This window comes from Theobroma cacao, chromosome 10 (assembly GCF_053813885.1).
Source record: "Theobroma cacao isolate CCN51 chromosome 10, ASM5381388v1, whole genome shotgun sequence".
In the NCBI taxonomy this organism is placed as follows: Eukaryota; Viridiplantae; Streptophyta; class Magnoliopsida; order Malvales; family Malvaceae; genus Theobroma; species Theobroma cacao.
The window spans coordinates 2,656,891-2,680,655 of record NC_142648.1 but is presented as its reverse complement, the minus strand read 5'-3'; the positions used below and the strand labels follow the sequence as shown (position 1 = coordinate 2,680,655).

The 23,765-nt window shown below is 32.7% G+C and overlaps 1 protein-coding gene across 1 annotated transcript; it reads left to right on the top strand.

Moving 5' to 3' along the window:
* The first annotated feature begins 15,604 nt into the window (after positions 1-15,604).
* Positions 15,605-18,052, top strand: LOC18586169 (uncharacterized). The gene has a single exon (XM_007009400.3). The coding sequence runs from the start codon at positions 15,639-15,641 to the stop codon at positions 17,808-17,810; it is 2,172 nt and encodes a 723-aa protein (XP_007009462.3). The 5' UTR covers positions 15,605-15,638; the 3' UTR covers positions 17,811-18,052.
* The last annotated feature ends 5,713 nt before the right edge of the window (positions 18,053-23,765 follow it).

Genomic DNA, 23,765 nt, shown 5'->3' with positions numbered 1-23,765 from the left:
CAAACTCAAAAGAATGTCATTGATATCTTCACCAAGACACTATCATAAGGATTTTTTGTGTTCCTTCAAGCTAAGCTTAGATTTATTTCCAAAAAATTACTTTGTGAGGGAGTGTTAAAAATAGTTTAAAAAAATTTCAAGAAATCACATGGACATGTCATGCAGCCAAGGTCAATTGACTTAGAAAGTTATGCTACACAATTATTAATTTCTTATGGTTGAATGACTAAAACACTAACTTTCTATAAATAGTAATAGTTGAAATGTAATTTTTAAAATTTTTTTGAAAGGTAGTAATTTTTTATTAAAATGGTCCATAAGCCATTGGATGCCACTACAAGTCAATAAGTTCTTAAACTTAAGACTCCTTATGGAATTTAGGCTTTTGATAGATAGAATTGCACATAACAACTAGTACTCAACCACATCTAAAACTATTGGCAGCCTCATCCCAGTCTAAAATACCTATACATATCAAATACCGTCAAAGCGGCACAACATCAAAATAAAATAATACATTACTCATAGCTAAATCAACAACAAAATAACAAACTTTGTTGTAGCTCGCTACTTAACTCGCCATAGGGCAACCATTCCCTTACCTTTTGTCCATGCAGTCCCTCTTTTAACTTATTGGCTTAGTTTAATGTTGCATGACACCTCTGTCCGCCGCCTCTAGCTTAGCTATCTTCTAGATCACCTCCCTCTTTTTCTTCATAGAAGCTTATATCCAATGTCTTTGTCAACTCCCATATTTCTTCCATTTCCCTCTTGCTATCAATTTGGCCTTAGCTGCCACCTCCCTCATGAATTCTGATAGCAGTTGTTCTTCTTCACACAAGGATCAAACCTTTTTACTAACTTTCCAAGTGACTTTTGCTTCCTTCCTAATAATTACATTTCTATTCTCAAAATCTCCATTTGACAGAGACTCATTGACTATAGCTTCAGTCTTTTTCTCAATCTTTCCCTTTTTTTTTCTTTTCCCCTCTTCTTAAATCTCTCCACCTTCAAACCCTTACTTTGCCACCATCTTTTTTCTATTTCCTCCCAAGTACTCCATTTATGAAGTCTTTCTCCTCTTTTCACTCCTAACTCCCTTCTAGCCTTTGTTTTCTCTTTCTTAATCCATTCCCTTTCCTTTTTTGAATCAGATTATCCCTCCCACACAAACTCCTTTTTGTTCCTAATCGTAATCCCCAACTTTCTATCATTTCCCTCTTTCTCGTTTCTTTCTCTTCTTTTCTTACTAATGATTTCTAAGCTTGGGTAGTTTACAATCAAGCCTTTCTCTTTAGTTAGCTCACCTATTTCAAACTCCTTTCCATCTTTTTCATTATTGGGCTTACTTTGTCTAGCTCTAGTGGGCTTTGTTCCATGCTTATTCCTTTCATTACCTTTACCCTCTATTGGGCTTATTCATACTAATGCCACTATTGGCTCGTTCTCTTCATTTTCTTCCACTTTAGTTGGGCTTGCCAAAACTTTATTCACACTTGGCCCATTTGCTTTGTAACTTATTTCTTTTGAGCTTTCTTTTTGTTCATTTTCATTTTTGGATCCATTGAACTTTTTTACCTCTTCTTCTTCACATAGCCCAACAATTTCCTCTTTTTTTTTCTTTTACCAATCTGTTGCCATCTCCTCCATGTTGTCTCTCATCTGTCACATCTACATGTCTTAAGCCTTGGACCTTCTAACCATTAATTCTTTATGTCCTTTCCTTCTATAGTTAATTTCTTTTGCATATTTCTTTGTTAGCTTTCCTCTTTTATCCTTGTACTAACTTCATTTATATTCAAATTATTTCCTTTTTCATTCCTTTGTCCATCTTTTTTAACACTACCATTACCTTCTTTTTCATTATCCGTGTAACTTGTCATGCCACCTTCCACTGCACTATCATTTTTTTGATTTAGTTCAGCTAAAAATCTATGGTTTTGTCCCCTTCCTTTATCCACATGTGCATCACCATGTACTCCACTATTGGTTTTTCCCTTCTCGTTAGTCGTCCACCACCTTTCAGCACTGTTGTAACTACTCAAAGTTCTACCTGACATTTGCTCATAACCATACTCCATTGGTTTTTTCATATTCAGATATGGTATTTTATAGCAACACTGAAATAAATTGACCTTATAATCCTCCATCTCCACCATTTGGATTTTATACTCTTGAAATTTCACTTGTAGATGCATCGTCTATTCTAATCTCTTGTGTTTTCTTGTGATTATCTATATAACCCCTCTAATAAAAGCTTATGACTTTAATTGCTCTCCATCCATACATATGAACTCACCTATGGAACTTCCCAATCTTTGGAACATGAAGACATTCCATGTATGTAGCGGCACACTGTAGCAAGCCACCCATATTCTTCTATTTTCCACCTCTAATTCCTCCATCCATTCCATAATGTCCTCGAATCACTTTTCTAACCATGTCTATCTTGATCCTTACATAGCTTCAAAAAAGACCTTATCCCAAAATGATATGACAAATTGATTTCCTGACCACCGCTTAACTTCAATACCACAAACCCCCTCCATCCTCATATGTTCAATGATGGTCTCTGGTTTAGATTGACTTTTACAATTTCCAATCACGCTTTGTCTTAACCACTGTATTCTCTCCTCCTCGATAAAGCCTTCACATACAATTTTGAACTCATTCCTTTTGTTTCACCTATCTTTTCATATGTTTCCTTTCTCTTCCCCTCTAACAAAGCTTGAATATAAGACTTCTCCACATACTCACCCTTTTGTTCTACAGTTTTTTCCAATATTTCCTATTTCCCTTCTTTTCGACTCTACCTTGTTTTCTTGCACTTGAGTGATCTTCTCTTCCCAATATGCATCCCTGGCACCAAATCTGGCTTCTTAATTTGTAATCTTGCAACCATAAACGATTTAGTTCCATATTACCTTGCTAGCCTCCACCATACACTTAAATCTCATAAACCCGATCTTTCTACCCCACCTACTTCTTTTAAATGGGATAATAGCATTGAGTACCTCCCCTTACCTTTGACAAATCGATCCTAGCTCTCTCCATCCTACTTGTGGTGGAACATTATTCACAAACACTATCACCACTCCACCCTTTCCATGCATCTTGTTTACTCCGATCCTCTAACCTTCTTCTGTGCTTCATTCTCAACACCTTTTGCATTTCATGACATCCTTAACTCACCCCTTCCATTCGTCCAACCTTTATAACATATTGCCTGAAACTCTCTCATAGAAAAGGATTAGATTAACATAATAATTATAAGTGCAATCTGGGGTAAAAAAAAACTCTCTCGTAAACTAATGACAACATCGACATTGGCATGTTTCATTAATTCTTAGGGTATCATTTTTCAGAAACATACAATATAGTAACATTTAAATGATATTGTAAATGTAGAACAATAGCAACACATCAACTCCAAAAAACTGTCTAAAACAGTCAATAAGCTAGTATCATTTTGTAGTAACAAACAGTCCTAATTGAAGCATCAAATCTTGTTTGCATAACAATTATTAAGAATGAACCTAGTTTAACAAAATCCTATACCAAAATCTCAACTAGGGAATAACAATGGCGCGGGGCTTGGGGCGACACAGAGGCCGCTGGCAGGGAGTGGCTGTGGCTGGGCGACTAGGGAGAAAATTCAGATGAACTAATGAAGGAGCCGAGCGTGGCGTGGTAGGCCGGCAATTAGGGAAGAACAAGAGCGTGGAGCTTGGGGAGACACCCACTCAGTCGACAGATCCTGGCTGTGGCTGGGCTGTTGGAGAGAAAAGGCAGATCAACCAATGAAAGACCTGAGCTTGGCGTGGTAGGCCAATTGCTAGTTGTAAACACCATATTTTTTATGTTAAAAAAATTAATAATAATAATACTTAACTAATAAAAAAATTAATAAAAAAAATACTGGCAGGGCGCGGACGCCCTGCCAGTACCAGTATCACCACTACAATGCCAAACGCGAAAAATTCACGTCTGGCAGAGTAGTGGACGAAGCCTCGCAGAGACCACAACCAAAAATATTGTACAAGTGTAGCACAGGGGATCCGGGGGCCAAAAACTCAATCAAAAAAATTTCCTAAGAATCCCTAGCAACCCAAAAACACAGAAAGCTAAAATCAATTCCCTAGTCTAGCAGCCAGAAACCTCAATCCACAAACCAAAAAATACCAAACAATACAAAAAAAAAGAATAAAAAAAATATATACATAGAGAAAGAGAGCTTTGGGTGAAGGGCTGCCAACCGTCGGTAGGAGTTTAGGGAGTTTGGGGTTTGTATCATTGATTTTAGAGAGAATGTTGAGGCTTCGGGCTTGCCGCCGGTGAAAAGAAGAAGCGAGAGAAGATCTGGGTTGTTGTGCCATCGGTTCTAGAGAGAGTTGGGCCTTCGAGCTTGTGTTGTCGGCTAGAAAAGGAAGAAGCGAGAGAGACAAGATCTGGGTTGTTGTGCCACTAGTTCTAGAGAGAGTTGGGGCTTCAGGCTTTTGTCACCGACTGGAAAAGGAAGAAGCGAGAGCCGACCAGATCTGGGTTCCTGTGCCACCGGTTCTAGAGAGAGTTGGGGCTTCGGCCTTGTGTCGTCGACTAGAAAAGGAAAGAGTTGAGAGAGAGAGCTGCGGGTCGGGGAAGAACAACAGATGAAGGAGTCGGCTGAAAGAGGGAAGGAGTGGCACCCAATTAGAAGAAAAGAAAAAAAAGGAAAAAGAGGGGTCGGGGGGTGGGATGGGTTTTTATTTTTTATTCCTTTTTTCATTTTTTTTAACATCAATTACTATTACATAAACATTTAACATTTGGATTAATGTGCTAAAAACACATTTTGCTATATAAATTTTATAAGTATTAAAATTATCATTTTCATAATATTAATATAAAATAAAAAATAAATATATATACAAAATAGTAATTATGTTTTTTTAAATAAATCAAATTTATATAAAACATAGTTATCAAAGACCTTATAATTTAATTAATAATCATATATTTATTGATTATATGAATTAATTTGTCCTTATTTACATGAAATTTAAAAAATTGCTAAGTAAAAAAACTATTCTAATCTCACAACTTCTTTTTAAATTATTAAGTTTATATATTATAAATTTATATAAACAAAAGTATATATATTATTTAGTAATTACTTTATAATACAATAGTAATTATATTTTTTATAAATAAACATAATATATAATATAAAATGTATGTGTTAAAAAACATTACAAGTTTTATATTATAAAGTATATGTATTATAAGTATTATAGTGTATATACGAAAGCGGTAATTATATTCTTTTTAAATTAATCCAATGTATATAAAGTATAGATATTACAATTTAATTAATAATTATAATTTTATTAATTATATGAATTTGCTCTTAGTTATATGAAATTTTAAAAAAATAGTTCAGTTTCAAAACTATTCTAATCTCACAAATTTTTTTTAGATAATTAACTTCATATATTGTAAATTTATACAAACAAAGGTATATATATTATTTAGTAACTCATTTATATAATAGTAATTACAAGTTATAGTAACATAATATATAATAGAAAGTGTGTGTGTTAAAAGACTTTACAAGTTATAGTAACTATAAAGTGTGTGTGTATATATATATGTGTATAATTTGAATCCTATTACATTAATAATTATAATCATCTAAATGAAATTTACTATAATCTTACATAAATTATATATTAATATATATATATGTAGACCTTTATTTAATATATCTCATATATATATTCAGTTATAAAGATATTTCAATTAAAAAATATAACTTGTACTTTAATTTTAATACAATTATTAATCAATTTTTTTCTTAAATCATACTTGTTTATCTATATATATATATATATATATTTTCTATAGCTCTCGGTCAGAATTGCATGAATACATAGATATAATAAAATGATATTTTTTAAGCACAAATATTAATAAGTTTATTATAAAACTACTCCTCTTAATTTACATATATTAGCTAATTACAATTAAAACGTAAATAAAGTAATATATACTTTTTAATATGATTTTTATATCTTATCATGGTTTTTTATAAAATATAAAATTTTACATAGTAATTATTTTCAATTTTGGAATAAAGTCACATTACCCTAATTTGGTAGTATTAATCAATATTGTATGATTCATTAAAGTTAAAAAAATTATACAAAATTACTCAAAGGAAAACATATTTAAACAGAACCCAAAATTTTACTTCAATAACTATGTATTTGCTTAAAGAGATATCTAATTCTTTTAAAAATAATTAATAAAATTTTTTAAAAATTTAAATTTTATAATTTTTTAACATTAATATTATTTCCAACGGAATTTTCCAACGGAAAATTCCGTTGGAAAGTTACAAATATCATTAACACTTTTATGCACTAAAAAGTTACTTTCCAACGGAAAATTCTGTTGGAAAGTTATATTTTTCAGTATATCATTGACTCTTTATATGTTCCAACAGAATTTTTTGTTGAAAATTTTCAACGAAAAATTCCGTTGAAAACTGTAAAAAGATTGAACAATTTTTTTTAAAGTTTAATGTTCCAACGGAATTTTTCGTTGAAAATCCGTTGAAAATAATACACAGTAACACGTGTGTCCTGAAAATGAAATTTTCAACGGATTTTCAATGAAAAATTTCATTGAAAATTCCATTGCAAACTATAAAGATTACACACTTTTTTTTTTTTAGTTTACAGTTCCAACGGAAATTTTAGTTAGAAATCCGTTGAAAATATTGTACAAGTCAAATTTCTAACAGAAAATTCCGTTGGGAAATTTTTAGTATAAGTCCGTTGGAAATCCGTCGAAACAAGCAATTAAAAATTTTAATTATTTTCCGTTGCAAATCCGTTGCAAATCCATTGGAAATACACAGATTTTTTGTAGTGGAAAATGCTGATATCCTACTATAGTTTTGATGATTTAATTTGCTTGACCGTATTCGTTACTTTTTCTTTACCCAAGATAAACGTGAGGAGAATAAAGTAAAGTTCTTCTTCTCCTTTCTCTTCTTTTTCTTTAATTTTCTTTTTTTTTTTTTTCCCTTATCTCCTTTTGTTTTGTTTAATCATTTCTTTTTCTTTTTCCACTTCAAGATGGCCTATCTACGTACACTTTCTCTATATAAATTTATTAAATGTCAAATTAATATTTTAATATACAAATATGTAAACTATGTATATTTCCAATTAACTTAATTATGTGTCCTCGTATTAATAAAGTTTGGGGTTCTTCCTAATAATTAATTTTAGTTCTCTATAGAGTGAGTAGCAGTTGTGAATAAATACTTGGTTTTGCATTTCGAAATAACTCTGAAATAACTTAATTATGATTGATTTGGGTTCATGTTTTCTGGAATCTTAAATTCATCATCTTTCCTTCCACTTAATTATTTTGGTTCTTTGTTTTGTGTCCTCTATTTTCTTATTTAGGCAAATAACTCTGAAGACTATACCACATTAGATTTTCACTTTTATTAACACTACTAATTTTCCTTGTTAATTTTATGCCAGCTTCTTTCTTCTGCCTAAGAAGGTTGTGCTTAACAAAGAGACAAGGAGGTTTGTGGATCATTTAACTGACCTTTGGGTTTCATCTTTCCGAATAATTTGAAGAACAAGCCAAGTATATATCCTGAAGGTCATTACTCTCACAATTTATTCCTGCAATTATTTCTTAATGTCTTTGTGGGATATATTGTTGTTTTCACAAGCTTCCTTACTTATATTTAGATTATATTAATCCATAATTGAAATTTTTTAGAACTGTTCAAAAAAATATTAATTAATATTCTTTAGTGCCTTTGATGTTTATCTTTATTGAAAATTAGTGTTTCCTCTTTATCCCTCCTTTTATTGATGATGTAATTAATAAATGGATACACTATTTTGTGAAATTTCGGTAATCTAAAAATATATATTTTTATTTTGTCTTTTAGTATGACTATGCTCTGACCTTACCAATTAATAACGGTTAAATGTTGGCCATGTTGACATGTATTTTGTACATGATTAGAGATTAGTCTCCCAACCGCAACACCGGTTACAAAATAGTAGTAATTGTGGTATCTGTTCAGCACAGTCAATGGTTACTTTTGATATACTTTTAACCCACGCCACCGGGGTTAATTACGAATTTATTTCGGACCTATGCCACAGGGGTTAGGTGTGATCGTAGCATGCTACAGGAGACCTCTAAAATCTAAATATTTGTGAAATATATTTATTTTGTCATCTGAAAGTAAAATCTTAAAGTATATGATTCTGAATGAAATGACCCAAGATTTTGTTTTGATATTTATATGATTAATGATATTTTGACATAAATATTTTGAGCATGCTTAATCCAGTTGAAAGGATGTTAGTTACTTGTTGAGTAGTTGGACTCACTCCTTCTTTCAATTTTTTTTAAGTTGTAATTTGGTTAGTCACACTAGAATTTTGAGAAGTGATGTTTCGTAATCTAGTACATGGATTTAGATTGTCTAGAATTTATTTAAATGCTACGAACATTGAACTATCTTAAATTAGTATTCAGGCTTTTACCTTGACATGTTAAATTTATGGTTTTAAAAACTTAATATGGATATTATCGAATTATGACATTTTTAATTTCTACTGATGAATTTAATTTTATGAATCATTATATTCTTCAAGTATATTATTCTGTTTTAATTAATAGTATAAAATATATCTATATTAAAATCTTGTATGTTAATAGAATTATATCTTACAAATATACTATGTTTATCGTATTTCGGATTTGGGTCGTGACAGTCGTAAAACCCAGAGCTGCAATTTTTCTTTCCCCCTGTTCCTAAGACAAGGTTGTCAAGAGTGCAAGATTTGCAAGAGGCAACATGCGGCAATACACGCGACAATCAAACAGGCCAAAATGTGGCAAAACGTGAGAACTGTTGGTGTATTTTCAAAATTAAAGATTATTTCACATGATGGAAGAGCTATCATTAGCTCAAAAGTTATGTTACAAAAAGTGACATATTGTGTCTATTAGATATAGACATGTTTTCATGTGAATGGTTATATATCTTGAAAAATCATATCTAAAAGTTAGGAGATATGATTAAAAAGATACCATTACTCAAAAGTTAAAGTGAATAGTTATTGTTTCAAGATATAACTCAAAGGTTATAACTTGTGGGATGAATAGTTATCTATTCATAAGATGACTATTGAAACAATAACTATATCTAAATATTGTGTTGGCAAAAATCATAAAGATGTTTTCTAGACAAAGAGGTGTCTTTATGAAAGGGTTGTGTCCTTGAAGAAGAGACACCTTGAAGCCTATATAAAGGGCTTGGTGCCAACTATTTTAGACATACCAAAGATACACCAAATGCACACCAAAAGTGTATAGAGCAAGAGCAAGAAAGTGTTACGTTTTATTATAAACATAAACACTAAAGTTTCCACCATCTTCAAGATATTCCAAATTCCTTATTATCTATTTTCTGCAGAAAGTTGGTACTAAGGCCAAACAACTTTACAAACCCTTAGATGTATCTAGCGATTTACTTCGTAAGTGCAATACGAAAGTTAGATGTTGGCTTCATTGTATCCTTGAGACTATTCGCATTATTCCTCTTTGCAAATCGAGTGGTGGGTGCGAAATAAGTCTTAAAGATAAAGGTCTATTTGAAAAGCTCGTCTTGAAGCTAATTTTGCAAGCAAAAAGCAAAAGCCTTGGTATGCAAGCAAAAAGCCTTGGGAGGCCAGCAAATAGCCCAAGCAGCCTTGGCAAGCCAATAGATAGCCTAGACAACTAGCAAGCCAGCAACCTAGGCAGTTGAAACAGTCCAGCAGCCCATCAGGCCAACAAGCTCGATTGGAGTCTGGCCGACGCACAAAGGGATTTTATTTTGATTTGAACCTTTGTAAATGCTGAGTCAAATGTAAATAAATTTACTTATATTTAATTTGATTTGGTTAGGATTTGATTTGAATTTGACTAGGCCTTTTCAAATTCAAATCCTATATTTCATGTATCTTAATCCTATCTAATAAGAGGGACTATTAGCCTATAAATACCCCATCTTCATTTGTACTCACACCAAAGAAATACAAAGCATTCAATTTCTCCAAGCTTTCTCTCTTCTTAATTTCTTGTGATTTTACTTTTGTAAGGTTTTAAGCTTACTTAAGCTTTAATTTTTAAAGTTTAAGGCCGCACAAGGTTCGCCTAAAGTTCGGCACATGACACAAGCACCAAGGAAACCTCATTCGAAGGCTCATAAGAAAATTTTGAACTATGATTTCTACTTGTGATATGGGTTTGTGTTACAAGGAAGGGGCTTATGTCTCTTTGTTTGGTTATTCAAATGTTGACTTAAGTGGTTCTTTGGATGGTATAATGTCTGCTTCTTGTTATGTAAGTTGTTTGTAGCTGCACAAGAATGTGTTTGGCCTTGAAAGCGTTTTGGTGATTTTTATTTACCTCTTTACAAGCCAAGTACCATTTTTGGATAAAATCGAAGGGCTTTAAAACTGGCTGCAAATCTAGCGTGTCAAGCAAGAGCAAAGCATATTGAATTGGAGCATCATTTTGTGAGAGAAAAAGTTTTAGGTGGTACTAGTTGATATAATAGAGGAGCGAACTCAAAAAAATGTCATTGATATTTTCACCAAGACACTATCATAAGGATTTTTTGTGTTCCTTCAAGCTAAGCTTAGATTTATTTCCAGAAAATCACTTTGTGAGGGAGTGTTAAAAATAGTTAAAAAAAAATTCAAGAAATCACATGGACATGTCATGCAGCCAAGGTCAATTGACTTAGAAAGTTGTGCTAGACAATTATTAATTTCTTATGGTTGAATGACTAAAATACTAACTTTCTGTAAATATTAATAATTGAAATGTAATTTTTAAAATTTTTTTTGAAAGGTAGTTTTTTATTAAAGTGGTCCACAAGCCATTGGATGCCATTACAAGTCAGTAAGTTCTTAAAACTTAAGACTTCTTATGGAATTTAGGCTTTTGATAGATAGAACTGCACATAACAACTAGTACTCAGCCACATCTAAAACTATTGGCAGCCTCATCCCAGTCTGAAATACCTATACATATCAAATACCATCCCAGCGCTATAACATCAAAATAAAACTAATACATTACTCATAGCTAAATCAACAACCAAACAACAAACTTTGCTGTAACTCGCTACTTAACTTGCCATAGGCCACCCATTCCCTTGCCCTTTGTCCATGTGGTCCCTGTCTTAACTTATTGGCATAGTTTAATGTTGCATGGCACCTCTGTCCGCCACCTCTAGCCTAGCTATCTTCTAGATCACCTCATCTTTTTCTTCATAGAAGCTTAAATCCAATCTCTTTGTCAACTCACATATTTCTTCCACTTCCCTCTTGCTGTCGATTTGGCCTTAACTGTTGCCTCCTTCATGAATTCTGATAGTAGTTGTTCTTTTTCACACAAGGATCCCACCTTCTTACTAACTTTCCAAGTTACTTTTGCTTCCTTCCTAATAATTACATTTCTATTCTCAAAATCCCCATCTGACAGAGACTCATTGACTATAGCTTCAATTTTTCGCTCAATTCTTCCTTCATTTTTCTTTTTCCCCTCTTCTTAAATTTCTCCACCTTCAAACCTTTAACTCACCACCATCTTTTTTCTATTTCCTCCCAAGTACTCAATTTATGAAGTCTTTCTTATCTTTTCACTGCTAACTCCCTTCTGGCCTTCATTTTTTCTTTCTTAATCCACTCTCTTTCTTTTTTTGAATAAGATTGTCCCTCCCACACAAACTCTTTTTTGTTCCTAACCTTAATCCCAACTTTCTATCATTTCCCTCTTTCTTGTTTCTTTCTCTTCTTTTCTTACTACTGATTTCTAGGCTTAGGTAGTTTACAATCAAGCCTTTCTCTTTAGTTAGCTCACCTACTTCAAACTCCACTCCATCTTCTTCATTATTGGGCTTACTTTGTCTAGCTCTGGTGGGCTTTGTTCCATGCTTGTTCCTTTCATTACTTTTACCCTCTATTGGCCTTATTCATACTAACTCCACTATTGGCCCGCTCTCTTCATTTTCTTCCACCTTAGTTGGGCTTGCCAAAACTTTATTCACACTTGGCCCATTTGCTTCTTAACTTATTTCTTCTGGGCTTCCTTTTTGTTCTTTTTCATTTTAGGATCCATTGAACTCTTAAATCTCTTGTTCTTCACATAGCCCAACAATCTTCCCTTTTTTCTTTTACCAATCTGTTGCCATCTCCTCCATGCCGTCTCTCATCCGTCACATCTACATCTCTTAGGCCCTGGACCTCCTCACCATTAATTCTCTATATCCATTCCTTTTATAGGTAATTTCTTTTGCATATTTCTCTATTAACTTTCCTCTCTTATCCCTGGACTAACTTCATTTATATTCAAATTATTTCCTTTCTCATTCCTTTGTTCATCCTTTTTAACACTACCATTACCCTTTTTTCCATTATCTATGTAACTTGTGATGTCTCCTTCCTCTGCATTATCATTTTTTGATTTAGTTCAACTACATATCTGTGGTTTTGTCCCCTTTCTTTATCCACGTGTGCATCACCATTTCCTCCACTATTGGTTTCTCCCTTCATTAGTCGTCCACCACCTTTCAGCACTGCTGTAACTACTCAAAGTTCTACCTGACATCTACTCATAACCATACTCCATTGGCTTTTTCATATTCAGATTTGGTATTTTATAGCAGCACTGAAATAAATTGACCTTACAATCCTCCATCTCCACCATTTGGATTTTATACTCTTGAAATTTCACTTGTAAATGCACCGTCTCTTCTAATCTCTTGGGTTTTCTTGTGATTATATATATAACCCCTCTAATAAAAGCTTGTGACTTTTATGTCTCTCCATCCATACATATGAACTCACCTATGGAACTTCCCAAACTTTGGAACATGAAGACATTCCATGTATGTAGCGGCACATTGTAGCAAGCCACCCAAATTCTTCTATTTTCCACCTCTGATTCCTCCGTCCATTCCATAATGTCCTCAAATCACTCTTCTAACCATGTCCATCTTGATCCTTGCATAGCTTCAAAAAAATCCTTATCCCAAAATGATATGACAAATTGATTTCCTGAACACCGCTTGACTTCAATACCATAGACCCTCTCCATCCTCATATGTTCAGTGATGGTCTCTGGTTTGGATTGACTTTTACAGGTTTCAATCATAATTGGTCTTAACCACTGCATTCTCTCCTCCTCGATAAAGCCTTTACATACAATTTTTGAACTCATTCCTTTTGTTTCACTTATCTTTCCATCTGTTTCCTTTCTCTTCCCCTCTAATAGAGCTTGAATATAGGACTTCTCCACATACTCACTCTTCCGTTCTACATTTTTTCCAATATTTCCTATTCCCCTTCTTTTCGACTCTACTTTGTTTTCTTGCACCCGAGTGATCTTCTCTTTCCAATATGCATCCCTGGCACCGAATCTGACTTCCTAATTCGTAATCCTGCAACCATAAACGGTTTAGTTCCATTTTGCCTTGATAGACTCCATTATAGACCGGAATCTCACAAACCCGATCTTCCTACCCCACCTACTTCTTTTAAATGGGATAAAAGCATCGAGTGCCTCCCCATACCTTTGACAAACCGATCCTAGCTCTCTCCATCCTACTTGTGGTGGAACATTATTCACAAACACCGTCACCACTCCACCCTTTCCATGCATCTTGTTTACTTCGATCTTCTCTTACCTTCTCCTGTGCTTCATTCTCAACACCTTTTGCATTTCATGACATTCTTAACTCACCCTTTCCATTCGTCCAACCCTTATAACATATTGCCTGAAACTCTCTCATAGAAAAGGATTAGATTAACATAAATTCAAACAGGAATCATCTAAACTATGTTTATTGAAATAAGACAAATCCTATCTTTGGGTGAAAATTTATTGTTGATCCTACTTACCTCCCATCTTGAAGGAAGGAATTCTTTTGGGTTTGAATAAATGTTAGGATCCAAGTGAACAGTCATTTGCTTTTAATTTTTCAAAATTGAGTGACCAAAACAGAAATTTGGAAAAGGTTAAATGACTAAATGGGCGATTTACCCTTTCTTTTCCTTCTTCCTTCCCCTTCTCAACTCTTGCAATCATTTTTTTCTGCAATAATCTTCCTACACTCATGGCCAGTTATTGGCCATCATCCGATATGAGTCGAACCCCAACCATGTTTTTTTATCCTTTTTTTTCTTTCAAACATTTGGTTTCTATTTTCTAGTTCCTATTTTCTAAATTTGTCACGTACTTCATTCAAATGTTTTATCCAATGTTCAGGGAAATAATGCATAGGGTAGTTAAATTACGTGTCCAAAATTAAATTTCAGAGGAAAAATTTATTCCATTTCATACACCAAAATTATATATTTTTCTATAATTTATCCTAAAATTAAATAAGATTAACAAGGGTAGACGTTTTCCACTTGATAATTGATCCAAGAATTTGAAAGTAAATCTCAGACAAGTTTTGTTGAAAAATTTATCTCCTTCCAAAAAGTATTAGAGATGCTTATTTCTGCCTTATTTAAAAAATCTGTAAGTACATACCGAAAGAAAGGCATAACTTGCTGGGGAAATGTTACATTATCTCTAATGTTACTTTTGAAAAATAAAATGGAAAAGAATAATAAAAAAAAGGATAAAAGGAAAATGCTGATATCCTACTATAGTTTTGATGATTTAATTTGCTTGACCATATTCGTTACTATTTCCTTACCCAAGATAAACGCGAGGAGAATAAAGTAAAGTTCTTCTTCTCCTTTCTCTTCTTTTTCTTTAATTTTCTTTTTTTTTTTCCCTTATCTCCTTTTGTTTTGTTTAATCATTTCTTTTTCTTTTTCCACTTCAAGATGGCCTATCTACGTACACTTTCTCTATATAAATTATATTAAATGTCAAATTAATATTTTAATATACAAATATGTAAACTATGTATATTTCCAAATAACTTAATTATGTGTCCTCGTATTAATAAAGTGTGGGGTTCTTCCTAATAATTAATTTTAGTTCTCTATAGAGTGAGTAGTAGTTGTGAATAAATACTTGGTTTTGCATTTCGAAATATTTTTCTACAATAATCCACTGTGATTAACCCGGGAATAATAAACCCAAGACATTATATTGCACTATTTTTTATATTCAAACTCAACTTGGTAATAGTTAGTAGTTTTGACACCTAAAATACATGATGTGGATTATTCCGAGCTTGTTTAACTTAATGCAGTTAGATGAATTAATTTGAAGAAAAAGCTTATAGGGATTACAAAGAGTATAAAGAGTAAAGCTGTTAAGAAACATACGTACCTCACATTAAAAGTTAGAGTACTATTACTTTTAAGAAAGCAAAGGAAAAGAAAGATTAGATTTGGACAAAGGCTGGATACCCTACCCATATTACAAAATAAATAAATAAAAGAAAGAAAGAAAGAAGTGGTAAAGAAGTTATTCTATGTCCAATTTGTCATCTTCTTCTAGTGAAATGATATATATGTGAACCATGAGCTTAGGCTTCCATAAGAGCATTTATGTCACTCACAAACTCGCATAGAAACAAAAAGAAAGGAGAGATGGAACTTCAACTAAAACATTTTAGTCATGAACATGCACTGATTTTCAAAGAAGAGCCGAGCCATGAGAGTGATGAGTACGCTTGTTGCTCTGGGTGTGGGAAGGTGGCGTCAGGTCCAAGCTTCAGCTGTATGGAGTGCCGGTTTTACCTCCACAAGAAATGCGCCGAGGTACCCTCTGAAATTAAACACCCTTTTCATCGTGATCGCAACCACAACTTTAAACTTCTATCAAGTCCACCATACGAAGGTACAAGCCTTTGCTGTTTCTGTGACAAATTATGCAAGAATTTTGTTTATCAATGCTCTTGTGGACTAAGCCTTCACCTTGATTGTGCCTCCTTTTCACATAAAATTGCTGAAAAGAAGTTTGAAGAGGTTGACCACATTGCACACATAGATCCCTTAATATCCAGTACTGAAATTTCAAATGAAGAACTCAAAAATGCTAAATGCTATGGGTGTTGGAAACCATTATTAGATTCTGCATACTTTTCTCTTGATTGTGGATTTTGCCTACATAGGAAATGTGCTGAGCTACCTCTTGAAATCAATCACTCTTTACACCAGCCACGTTCTCGTTTGTTTTATTTTCATTCCAGCAAACTTTTTTTACAGTTTGATGGTACAAGTCTCCGTTGCCAGATTTGCCGAAAAACCCCAAGGGGACTTGTTTATCGTTGCTTAGACTGCAAGTTTGTCCTTCATATTGAATGTGCTGAGATACCTATTAAAATCAATCTCCCTTATCACCGTAGACATCCTTTTATTCTACAATTCAATTCTGAAAAGTTTCCTTGCCAAAACTGCCAAGAAACCCCTAAACCGTTTGCTTACTGTTGTTCAAGTTGCAAACTTGCTATTCACGTTGAATGCATCTCACCTCCACCTGTTATTGAAGACGAAAGCCATCAACACCCGTTCAATTTATTCTGGAAACAACTACCATTCTTTTGTGATGCATGCGGCACTCCGGGCACTTGCATATCCTACATTTGTTTGACATGTGGCCTTACAGTCCATAAGAAATGCATTTCATTGCCGCGTGTTATCAATCTTCCAAGGCATAAACACCCCATTAACCACATCAATTTCCTTGGAGAAGATGGGTTGAAAAAGAAGCGATGCAGAATCTGTGATGGTAAGGTGAACACGGATTACGGGGTTTACTATTGTTCTTCTTGCAATTATATTTGCCATGTCATTTGTGCAATTGAGGATTATAAATCGTACATATTTGATGAATCAAAAGAAATAGTCGAACAATCTTTGGGTTCAATCATTTCTGTTATTAAGGAGAGCAAGGTTGGAAATAATGTGATAGCTACAGAGATAAGACATTTCAGCCATCAACATAATTTAGTATTAAGTGACGATATTGAGGATGATAAACGTTGTGACGGTTGCATTTTGTTCATCTCTGCACCTTATTACCACTGTTCACAATGTGATTTCTTTCTCCACAAATCTTGTGCTGAAGTACCAAGGAAGATGAAGCTCTGGTTTCACATTCACCAACGTCCCCTTACCCTTATTTCAGATTTCATTTTCGTATGTGGGGTGTGTAATTATGAGTGCAGTGGATTCGCCTACAAATGTGAACTTTGCAAAAGTTATATCTGCCTTCGATGTGCTTTAGTTTCTTCTGACCACGCATCTGAAGGACATAAGCACCGACTAGTCTTTTATGAGAACAAATCTGCGCAGTGTAATGCTTGTGGTGAAAGATCCATGGTGCCATATTGGTGCAGCGATTGCAACTTTGCTTTGCACGATAAATGTCTCAAGCTACCGCATATTGCTCGGCACAAGTGTGATGAACATCCTCTCAAACTCAGTTACCATGAAGATAATGACTATGCACAACATCATTACTGTGACATTTGTGAAAAAAGAAGAAACTCAAAAAATTGGTTCTACAGTTGTACAATTTGCGATAGTTCTGCTCATACTGACTGTGTTCTCCAAGAATACCCATTTATCAAGCCAGGGACTACCTATAAGGAAGGAGATCATTCACACCAGCCTCTCGTAATTGTTCGAAAGGTTTATCATTATCCAGATTGTCACATATGCTGTAAGCCTTGCCAAGATCTAGCTCTTGAGTGTGCAGAGACAGGATGCAACTATATTGTCCACTGGAAATGTATAAACAATTCTTCTTCTGTGTAAAGAGGCACGATGCTCTGGTATGGCAAGCAGACAGAGAGGTTGCTGATGATCGCATCGAAAAATACTTGTTCAGCTGGTTGTTCAACTGTTATTCCCTGTATTTGTTGTCGAAAAATGCTTTTGCTTTTCCACACAATAATATTAGTTCCATTATTGCTGCTGTTTGTTTTGTTGCTGTTAATTGCATCTTGTCCTCTCTGTAGCAGCCTGTTGGCTTTTTTCGATAAATAAAAGTTTCTGATTATTCCCAAAAATATATTAAATATATATAATACTTGCTCGAATAAGTACTTTTAATTAAGAAAATATAGTTTACAAAACTTCACATTCCGGAAAGACAAAATATAATTCAACCCTGTTCAAATTTAATTGCTTAATTTATATTACCTAATTTCAACAATTAAACATTAATTATAAAATTGAACTGAAAAATGCAGATAATTGAGTTTAATACCATTAACAAATAATTAATTTTGATTGTAAAGACTTTATTAAGCTCAAATGTTTTTGTTAGAAAACAATTCAAAATTATGCAAATCAAATTTTACTCCAACAAAGTCGAATTGTTAAAAATTATCTCAATATTAATTTTTTAAAACTATATAAAATTTGCACACACGACATTCGTGTAGTGTTGATTAAAGATGAATACAACTATTTAAAATAATAATTAAATTAATGTAGAAAGAACTTTTGATGCAAGCTTATGAGAATTTGGAAAACTTGAAACTCAAGCCAGTTAGCAGTTTGATTTACTTGACTAAGTGATTGATCCTACTTATTAATTATGAATGTGGCATCGTCTTTGTGTCCAGGATGGACTCATAACTAAAATCTACTTTGACTTGGAATCTTTGACCTCATTCTTTACAGAATTACAAAAAAAATTAGTAGATTCATTAGTATTATTAATTACATAAACTCTAGCATAAGTAGCATAATTAGTAGGAATTTTTTACACTTTAATTGTGTCATCTAACACCACTTCACTGTATGTCCGTCCATCCCCACTACAAAAAATTTGGCTATTCTGTTGGAAATGTTTATTTTCAACGGATTTTCAACGAAAAAGTCCGTTGAAAATTTCGTTGGTACAAGTCTTGTGGGTAATACTTTCCGTTAGAAATCCGTTAGAAATTTTCAATAGAAATTTCGTTGAAAATCTGTTGAAAATTTGAAATTTTACCCCTTTTTTTAGAAATCCGTTGGAAATTTCCAAGGCATTTCCAACGGAAATTCCGTTGAAAAATAATTCCATTGGAAAAGGCAATTCCAACGGAAATTTTCCAACGAAAAATTCCATTGGAAAGCCTATTTCCAACAGAAAAAATAGTTGAAACAATTACCGTTGGAAATTTCCAACGGAATTGTCGTTGGAAAGGCTATTTCCAGAGGAAAATCCATTGAAAATTTCCAACGGAAATTTCCGTTGGAAATATTTTGACCTATTATTTTTATAATCAATTTTAAAAAAAATTACCAGTTTTCATTCCGATACTAAATTTAATTCCGCATTCGAACTGTAAAATATATAAAAGAAATACACATTACAAAATTGAGATTCAAGTCCTAACATCTAATTAGAAATTATCCTTAACACACAATATATAAAATAGTTTGATACATATGAATATTAAACATAACTAAATTAAAAAGTATCCAAGTGTTTGCATTTAAAATTATACATCATGTGAGGAAATTTTTTTTTCTTACTTGTCAAGTCTTGAAGGTCCCGCATCGCCAAGGGTTGAACGTGCATTACTCATGAACATGGTTTCCATACGTGCCATAAATTCACTCATGCCTTCCGCCATCACATTTCTCATTTCTTCACGTATTTTCCCACGTATTTCCTCACGTATCTTATTCAAGTTTTGTGCAAGATTTTCCACTTTTTCTTCTAATGCATTTGTGGGACTGTTAAAGTTTGAGTTGATAGGGCCACACGCAAACTTAGATGTTGCTATATTGGATTGTGTTCCAGTAAGTAAAGCTGTAGCAGGGACATGAGTGCCAAACCCATACATGTGAGTGCGTGTAGTCTTCTTCCCTCCAATTGCTTCAGTCCCTGCATGCGGATCGAATTTTGGCTGAGAAGATGACTCATCGCCATACTTCTGTGATAGTACAGAATTATACATTTCCTACACAAAAACCATAATTAATGATTAATATTGAAGTAGAACATCAACTTAGAAGAAATAGTAAAAATTAATGAATTTTTACTTACACTCATAAACTTGGACTTGTTATCAATAAAATCACCATGACCCCCTGAGCGCTTATGAGTACGGTTGAACACTTCCAAGAAGGTAACATCTCGTTTCAACTCAATTGCCTGAATTTATTAACAATTATATTTAGTCAATCATAATCGATATATATATATATATATATATATCCTGATATATATAACATGCAAAGCAAAACCGAAATCCAACTACTAAACTTACAATTTAAATGAAATTGATGGGAAAACATAGATATTAATTCTGAGTAACATTAAATCATACCATCTTTTTTGCATAAACCACAAATGGAACTGAACCGCCAGTGTGCTTTGGAATGCTTCCTTCTTTTGACGTTAAACAATTTTGCCTTGCTTTTATCTAAGAACTTGTTGTTTCTACATCGTGTGCAAGGGCATCTAATTTTATTCTTCCACATAAATGTAGTCTTCGAACATGCAAAATTAATAAATTCAGTAACTCCATTTACAAATTCATCTATAATGAATCCATTCTGTAATCGACGGTACATCCAAGAGCGATCTCCCGACATTCTGTAATCCTATGTGTCATAGAATATCATTATCAAGACTAATTTGTATTGATGGTAACAAAACAATTTGTTAAACCCTACATTCCAATATGTATTATATATATATATATATATATATATATATTCAAAATTACATTGTAAGATGCAAAGTAGCCCTTATAGTATAAATTATTGCATACATGAATTATCAAAAAACCTAGGAAGATGGTTTATATTTATTAGGATAAAATCAGATTGAACAGCATGAGTATTGTTGACGGGTCAAAATATATGTACTATTATCCGTTGGAAAGGCTAGTATCATTATTTATAAAATTGAATAAAAACAGGGGTGGTCAGTTCTCAAATACCAACATTTAATTGCTTGTATGTTTCTCTTACTCACCTGCAAAATTAGACCAAAACCCAATCTCGTTTTGAAGCAGACCGAACACTGCTTTGATGCTTCCAGAGCCGACCTTAGCCTTTGACTGAAATTAAAGCAATGAAACGTTTAGGCTTGTAACCCTAAATCAAATAATTAAAACACAATAACATAATTAAAAATACCTAGGGCGCATCAATTGATAAACAAATATTGATAAAAATCAAATAAATAAGATATACAAAATTAACCCCTAGGGTTGGATTTGTGGAAGGGATCAGATGGCGAGTAAGGCAGCACCAGGGGGACTAAGGCAACGAGGACAGATTCATTCAAAAAGTCTTTGGGTCACGACGAGAAAGGTTCAAACCAGAGAATATGGCAGCAGGACGACGAGGCCAAAGGAGATGGAAAGAGATTGATTGTTGTTAAAATAGGACAACGTCGGAACCAGAGTCAAGCCACCAGCAACGAGACAACACCGGGAACGTCGTGGAAGTTGGGCAAAGGTTTTAGAGAGAGGGGAGAGCGTCGCGGGTAGAGAGAGAAAATGGCATTTCAAAAGTCGAGTTTGGGGAGAAATTTGGGACTTTATAGTTTGGGTTTAATAATCAAAACTACGTCGTTTTAAAGTAGGGTTAAGGGAACCGAACATGGCAGAACGGCGATGTTTTGTATCATGCAACTAATATTCATTTTGGTTTAATAATAAATTAAGTTTGGGAGATTTCATTCAAGTTTGGGCTGGTGGAAGAAATGGTTATCTTTTAACTCTTTTAACCTGTGGGCAAAGGTTCAAGTCTTGACAATAACAGTACTTTTAGATATTTTTTATTTTCACACAAAAAGTTTTTTTTTTAATATTACTCAATATAAACCATAGTGAGATATGACTAAATTTTTTATATACATATATAATGATCACAACTTATAGGTTATACATTGATATTTATTAACCAAATTTGTATAGTTAATTATCAATATGATTTTTATAAAATGTATGATTTGGATCCTATTACATTAATAATTATAATCATCTAAATGAAATTTACTATAATCTTACATAAATTATATATTAATATATATATGTAGACCTTTGTTTAATATATCTCATCTATATATATATATTCAGTTATAAAGTTATATCAATTAAAAAATATAACTTGTACTTTAATTTTAATACAATTATATATTGATTTTTTTCTTAAATCATACTTGTTTATCTATATATATATATATATTTTCTATAGCTCTCGGTCAGATTTGCATGAATACATAGATATAATAAAATGATATTTTTTAAGCAAAAAAATTAATAAGTTTATTATAAAACTTCAATCTTAATTTACATATATTAGCTAATTACAATTAAAATGCAAATAAAGTAATATATATATATATATATATATTATATGATTTATATATCTTATCATGGTATTTTATAAAATATAAAATTTTACATAGTTATTTTTTTCAAATTTGGAATAATATAACATTACCGTAATTTGGTATTATTAATCAATATTGTATGATTCATTAAAGTTAAAAAAATTATACAAAATTACACAAAGGAAAACATATTTAAACTTTAAAAAATTTTTGCTTCAATAACTATGTATTTGCTTTTAGTAATATCTAATATTTTAAAAATAATTAATAAAATTTATAAAAATTTTAAATTTTATAATTGGAAAAATTATGATCATTTCCAATGGAATTTTCCGTTGGAAAGTTTAAAAAGTCATAAATACTTTGATGCATTAAAAAGTTACTTTTCAACGGATTTTCAGCGAAAAATTTCGTTGGAAAGTTACTTTTTTCAATACATCATTGACTCTTTATATTTTCCAATGGATTTTCAACGGAATTTTTCGTTGGAAAAGTTAAAGATTACATAGGAAAAGTTTAGGGTTCCAATGAAAAATTCCATTGAAAATCCGTTGAAAATAATAAACAGTAAAACGTGTGTTTTGAAAATGAAATTTCCAATGGAATTTTTTGTTGGAAATTCCGTTGGAAAATTTATAGATTACACCTAGTTAGTTTGATGAGTTTACGGTTTTAATGAAAAATTCCGTTTCTGTTGGAAATATTAAACAGTACATAGTGTTTTGAAAACTGTCAAGATTACACCCATTTTTTTTTTAAGTTTAAAGTTCCAACAGATTTCTAACGAAAAATTTCGTTGAAAATATTAAACAGTAATATGTGTGTGTTGTACAAGTTAAATTTCCAACAAAATTTTTAACAAAAATCCGTTGGAAATGCGTTGTAAATCCATTGGAAATTTCCAACAGAATTTTTTCCGTTGGAAATGCACTGATTTTTTGTAGTGCCCTATCTATGTCTTCCACATCTACTTTCCATTCCATCCATTATGAAATTTTGGTAGTACATATATATATATATATATTTCAAAATCATAAGAGTGCTTTCATTAATAGTGAGAGAACAAAACAATTCCCTTCATCACTTACAAGTATTAGAACATATCCCAAACCCATGGAATACTGGTCAACATGCTTATCACAAAGACAGGAAAAAAGACAGGGAGAAAAGACTCTATTTAGGATCAAAAGGAATATGAGTTTGAGCAAAAGAAAGAAAAACACGACACCCATTTCAATCACACACGCCTCCCTCCATACCCCAAGATAACAAGCTAACGTGAAGCATCGAGTGCGGCACTAAAATCATCAGGCATGCAACCCGCCTAACCCAAGCCTACGCTAGGACCCATTCCTCAACCAAGTGCAAAACCTTTCCTCAACAAGCCATGTGTTCCCTCCTCAAGCCTCCACATGCCATAC